Source organism: Coregonus clupeaformis, unplaced genomic scaffold, assembly GCF_020615455.1.
Source record: "Coregonus clupeaformis isolate EN_2021a unplaced genomic scaffold, ASM2061545v1 scaf2369, whole genome shotgun sequence".
NCBI classification, from domain to species: domain Eukaryota; kingdom Metazoa; phylum Chordata; class Actinopteri; order Salmoniformes; family Salmonidae; genus Coregonus; species Coregonus clupeaformis.
The window spans coordinates 41,397-47,936 of NW_025535823.1; the positions used below are offsets into that span (position 1 = coordinate 41,397).

The 6,540-nt window shown below is 46.0% G+C and overlaps 1 protein-coding gene across 1 annotated transcript; it reads left to right on the forward strand.

The window, feature by feature from the left end:
- The first annotated feature begins 2,800 nt into the window (after nucleotides 1-2,800).
- LOC121572535 (guanylate-binding protein 4-like) lies at nucleotides 2,801-3,431 on the forward strand. Its single transcript, XM_045219417.1, has 2 exons — nucleotides 2,801-2,966; nucleotides 3,106-3,431. The coding sequence occupies exons 1-2, from the start codon at nucleotides 2,817-2,819 to the stop codon at nucleotides 3,325-3,327; spliced, it is 372 nt and encodes a 123-aa protein (XP_045075352.1). The 5' UTR covers nucleotides 2,801-2,816; the 3' UTR covers nucleotides 3,328-3,431.
- The last annotated feature ends 3,109 nt before the right edge of the window (nucleotides 3,432-6,540 follow it).

Below are 6,540 nucleotides of genomic sequence, written 5' to 3' on the forward strand. Positions count from 1 at the left end.
ATTTGGTTAGAGGAAATTTCCACAATCACACAATCAGAGTAAGGATCAATCCTTTCTGATTCTTTGAGTCAGACACCAGTTTAAAATACAGTGCAGTGTTATGTTAGTAGTGCTGAGCAATTAACCAAAATGGCGGTTATATTTAGGTTTTTAAACAACTAATTGAAAGACATCGGTTCAATTATTTGAATTCCATTTCTTTCGTTTTTTTTCTGTGAGCTCGATGTGTTGTTTTTGTAGAGATAAATCAGATCAAGCCTGAACTGTGCGATGTAGTAGGGAGTTGTAGTTTCCTACAGGCCAATATTCTTCATAGTTTAGCGCAGAAAACGTGGTAATTCACTACAATGACCATAATCCATTGCGCGCCCGCTTAAACTTTTCCGGTCTGTGCAGCGCAGAGAGAAGAGAGAACGTGTGAACTGCGTGAGCCTGAAAATACATGATCTAAGTGATTGATAGTTGGTATTCAGCAGTCATATAAGTATGCCTTATTTACTTTGAAGAACTACTAAAATAGTGATTTTGTCAGACAGCATAGGCAGCAGCTCTATAGAGATGAGATGATGACTTGGAATGAAATAATAAAACAAATATTTTATAAAAGTAATGTGAATAAATTATGGTTAATAAGTGACAAGAGAGTATATCCCGAAAGAGCCATGTTTCCGTGAAACAGTGTATGTGTCACGATCGTCTTGAAGCGAAGTAGACCAATGCGCAGCGTGTTGAGCGAACATCATACTTTATTATATTAAAGCACAAAAACCAAAACAATAAACGACTCGTGAAGTCCACGGTGACAAAGACCGACAAGGAACAAAAACCCACAACCACAAAGGGAAAACATACAGTTTAAATATGGCTCCCAATCAGAGACAACCAGCAAACAGCTGACACTCGTTGCCTCTGATTGGGAGTCACTCAGTCAAACATAGAAAATGACAAACTAGAACACCCAACATAGAAACAGAACACATAGAATGAACACACCCTGGCTCAACATAATGAGTCCCAGAGCCAGGGTGTGACAGTACCCTCTAAAGGCGCGGACTGCACCGCGCCTCCAACTAAACAAAACAGGGGAGGGCTGGGCGGGCATACCTCTCGGCGGCGGTTCTGGCTCCGGCCTTGACCACCACCCTCCAATACACCCCCCATAGTGCCCCTGGTCCAGTCTGTCGACTTGCACCCCTGGCTTGGTGCGTGGAGGAGGAACGGGCCTTACCAGGCTGACTTCTCGCACCCCTGGCTTAGTGCGAGTGGCAGGAACAGGCCGGACCGGGCTGGCGACGCTCACCGTAGGTTTGGTGCGAGTGGCAGGAACAGGCCGGGTCGGGCTGGCGACGCGCACCGTAGACTTGGTGCGGGTGGCAGGAACAGGCCGGGCTGGGCTGTCGACGCACACCGTAGGCTTGGTGCGTGGAGCAGGGACAGGCCGGACCGGGCTGGCGACGCACACTGTAGGCTTGGTGCGTGGAGCAGGGACAGGCCGGGTCGGGCTGGCGACGCGCACCGTAGACTTGGTGCGGGTGGCAGGAACAGGCCGGACCGGGCTGGCGACGCGCACCGTAGGTTTAGTGCGTGGAGCAGGGACAGGCCGGGCTGGGCTGTCGACGCACACCGTAGGCTTGGTGCGTGGAGCAGGGACAGGCCGGGCTGGGCTGTCGACGCACACCGTAGGCTTGGTGCGGGTGGCAGGAACAGGCCGGACCGGGCTGGCGACGCACACCGTAGGTTTGGTGCGAGTGGCAGGAACTTAATCCTACCCCAAGGTCCCTTGCCCCCGAGCATGTCCTCCCAGGACCACGATTTGCCCACCTGGGCCATCGCCAGCCTCTCCATCTCCTTTCCTGGCGCTTCCTCCCATGTCCAGTCTGCCTGCTCCTGGACACGCTGCTTGGTCCTTTTATGGTGGGTTTTTCTGTCACGATCGTCTTGAAGCGAAGTAGACCAATGCGCAGCGTGTTGAGCGAACATCATACTTTATTATATTAAAGCACAAAAACCAAAACAATAAACGACTCGTGAAGTCCACGGTGACAAAGACCGACAAGGAACAAAAACCCACAACCACAAAGGGAAAACATACAGTTTAAATATGGCTCCCAATCAGAGACAACCAGCAAACAGCTGACACTCGTTGCCTCTGATTGGGAGTCACTCAGTCAAACATAGAAAATGACGAACTAGAACACCCAACATAGAAACAGAACACATAGAATGAACACACCCTGGCTCAACATAATGAGTCCCAGAGCCAGGGTGTGACAGTATGTTACAATCCCTGTCTCTCTGGAAAGAAACCTTCGCCCTGAACTCGTCATATGTATAATCCAGAGACTGAACATTAGCGAGTAATATACTTGGAATCGGTGGGTGGTGTGCACGCCTCCTAAGTCGGACTAGAAGACCGCTCCGAGTACCTCTCCTCCGGCGTTGTTTTGGGTCGGCCTCTGGAACCAGTTCAATTGCCCTGGGGGGTGCGAACAAAGGATCCGCTTCGGGAAAGTCGTAATGCTGGTAGTGCTGGTGAGTTACCGCCGCTCTGATATCCAATAGTTCTTCCTGGCTGAATGGAATAACACAAACAATTTTCCATCTCAAATGGAGGCTAACCTCTCGCTCTCTTTGATATTTATTTATTTATTTCTCTCTTTCTCTCTCTCTCTCTCTCTCTCTCTCTCTCTCTCTCTCTCTCTCTCTCTCTCTCTCTCTCTCTCTCTCTCTCTCTCTCTCTCTCACACATACTCTGTCTATCTTTCTCTGCAGCAGAGAAAGTGAAAAGGGAAGCATCTGAACGGGAGAATCGCGCCATGGAAGAGCAGCTGGAAGTCCAGGAGAAGTTGAGAGCGGACCACCAGAGGACCTATGAGGAGAATGTGAACCAGCTGATGGAGAGGATGAAGAGAGACAGTAGAAATGCCATAGCAGAGCACGATAGAGTTCTGCAGGCCAGACTCAGGGTAAGAATAAAAAAACACAAACATTGAGAAGTACACTTTTTAAAACTACAGTAACTGTAGGGGTAAGATTAACTGTGTGTATGTGTTTTGTTTTAGTGACACTGTCTGTGATGTGTAAAAACAAACCTTGTAATTTCAGGAGCAGAATGACCTTCTCCAGCAAGGGTTTGATGACAGAGCACACCAAATGCAAAGAGAGATAGATGCCCTTAAGGGTGCGAAGGCAGAAGAGGAACAGAAAACCCCCTCATTTATGAGCACAGCTCTGGATACTGTTGGGACTGCAGCTACCTTGTTCCTTCCAGGAATAATTCCCAAAGTAGGAGGAATGGCTGTGAAATGGTTGCCAAAGTGGTTCTGATGTAGGTGCTCGAGGAGGATGATGAGCTGTTATTCTTATAGACATGTGGATTGACTGAATTGGTATTTATTGATAGTTGATTCATTGATTTAGGTTAAGCACTCAGTCAATGTTTTATTTGATGTATTTTTTTTTTGTAAGTCATTTTCATAAAAAATGTGCATGCCTAATCATGATGATGCTTTTAGAAAGCACGCTTAAAAATGGTTTTGCACTGGTGTTTTTTAAATGTTACTATTACCAAATAGGCCTACTTCTTTTTAACACTGACCACGTTTACATGCACACCAATATCCCGTTATTATTAATGATACTCAAGTATTCTGTTTTTGAGTTAATGCATATATAAACGTCATATCTCGTTTACAATAACCCGAAAAGGCTTGTATCCCGGTTATGAGAAACCCGGATTAGATGCCTGGGATATGCTGATCTTAGACGGTATACTGTTGCATGTAAACATCCTATTCCGTTTACTGTTTTTCACGGTCTGCACAGGCTCAGTTTCGCATATCATTGGTGTTGTGTGATGATGTTTTCATCTGATTTGTCAAACAAATCACTTCAAAAAGTAGTCTACCTGCGCATTTCGATCCACCATGATAATTTATTTTGCTGCTTATAATTTTTTACATTTGGTAGGCCATATTATAATTTCTGAGATTTGGTAGGCCATTTGTTTGTGAACTATAGTTAGATACATGCAGCTTCTGGTCTGTCATACCTTTTTGCCCCAGAAGACTAAATAAAGTAGTGCTCACCAGAATAATGTCTTAATCGATAGAATGAATGCATTATTAATGTAGTTAACGTAGTTATAGTTGTCTGTTTTGTTTAGGGACCGGGAGAAAACGCAATAACTCCAAACAGTGGAAAGATTGGTCCTGTGCAAAATGTCCAAATGTCATCAGTTTGACCGGTTTTAAGGAAATGAAAATCTGAGAAAACGATAAAACATGTTTCCGATAAGACTTTACTTCGTCTTGGATGCGTATTTAATGTGTTTGAAATACTGTCTGGTTGCATAAGTGTCATAACAGCGCATTCACATTTTCTCAAGAGATGCTGAAATAAATATTTCTCCACATCCTGTTCCCAAGACAAAATTTACATTTGTATAATTATACTGCAAGCAATGGATAATTCTGCAGGAGTTTATATTATATTACGCTACATGAGCAGTTATAGGCCTACAGTCAGTGTCCATATTTCAGTTACTATTTCATTTAACCCATATGAATTTAAATGAGGAATATTATTTTTATTCATGGAAACAGGGAGCTGGATATCAAAAGGTGCATGTAAACAGCTTATCCCGAATAAGACCATAAGCGAGATATGAGCTAGTATCCGGAATACTGTGCGCATGTAAACATGTGCAGTGCCTATATTATCTATTTAGTGCCTTTGTTATTGCACCAGACGTGCTAGGTTTGAGTGTACATTGGGATATTTGTAATTACCCTTGGCTTTATTTGTGTACCTGTGAGGGAACATTTTGTTGTCTGAAGAGATAGCATTGAATTGTACACAGCATCTCCTCTCACTCAATCTTGGTTTGTGCAGGTGACCGTGACCTCCTCCTCAGACCAATTGGCAGTACACCCAGAACATTGTTCTGGGATCCAAAAAGATTATCTCAGTTTCAAGGTCTCAGCTTTGAGAGAAGACGCCTCGTCAGTCACATGCAGGAACCAACGTTGATAATGAATAATGTAAATCATGCTTATATGACTTGTGTGGCAGTATATAAGGACTGAGAGGGAATGCCGTTTTCAGAGTTTTTATCAAGCTTGATTTTAGTTTGAACCTCTCCAGCCGTGATAATAAAAATAGATTCATTGAGTTTGAGTCCTTAGTGGTGAATTTCCACGACAATTTACCCATTTCACCCTTTTCTGTTCACAGTTTGACTTAATTACATTTACATTTACATTTTAGTCATTTAGCAGACGCTCTTATCCAGAGCGACTTACAGGAGCAATTAGGGTTAAGTGCCTTGCTCAAGGGCACATTTACGTCATTTAGCAGACGCTCTTATCCAGAGCGACTACAAATTGGTGCATTCACCCTATAGCCAGTGGGATAACCTCTTTACAATTTTTTTTTAATATATATATATATATATTTTTTTTTTTTTGGGGTAGGAGGATTACTTTATCCTATCCCAGGTGTTCCTTAAAGAGGTGGGGGTTTCAAATGTCTCCGGAAGGTGGTGAGTGACTCCGCTGTCCTGGCGTCGTGAGGGAGCTTGTTCCACCATTGGGGTGCCAGAGCAGCGAACAGTTTTGACTGGGCTGAGCGGGAACTATGCTTCCGCAGAGGAAGGGAGCCAGCAGGCCAGAGGTGGATGAACGCAATGCCCTCGTTTGGGTGTAGGGACTGATCAGAGCCTGAAGGTACGGAGGTGCCGTTCCCCTCACTGCTCCATAGGCAAGCACCATGGTCTTGTAACGGATGCGAGCTTCAACTGGAAGCCAGTGGAGTGTGCGGAGGAGGGGGGTGACGTGAGAGAACTTGGGAAGGTTGAACACCAGACGGGCTGCGGCATTCTGGATGAGTTGTAGGGGTTTAATGGCACAGGCAGGGAGCCCAGCCAACAGCGAGTTGCAGTAATCCAGACGGGGAGATGACAAGTGCCTGGATTAGGACCTGTGCCACTTCCTGTGTAAGGCAGGGTCGTACTCTCCGAATGTTGTAGAGCATGAACCTGCAGGATCGGGTCACTGCCTTGATGTTAGCGGAGAACGACAGGGTGTTGTCCAGGGTCACGCCAAGGCTCTTCGCACTCTGGGAGGAGGACACAACAGAGTTGTCAACCGTGATGGCGAGATCATGGAACGGGCAGTCCTTCCCCGGGAGGAAGAGCAGCTCCGTCTTGCCAGGGTTCAGCTTGAGGTGGTGATCCGTCATCCATACTGATATGTCGGCCAGACATGCAGAGATGCGATTCGCCACCTGGTTATCAGAAGGGGGAAAGGAGAAGATTAGTTGTGTATCGTCAGCGTAGCAATGATAGGAGAGGCCATGTGAGGATATGACAGAGCCAAGTGACTTGGTGTATAGGGAGAAAAGGAGAGGGCCTAGAACTGAGCCCTGGGGGACACCAGTGGTGAGAGCATGTGGTGCGGAGACAGCTTCTCGCCACGCCACTTGGTAGGAGCGACCGGTCAGGTAGGACGCAATCCAGGAGTGAGCCGCGCCGGAGATGCC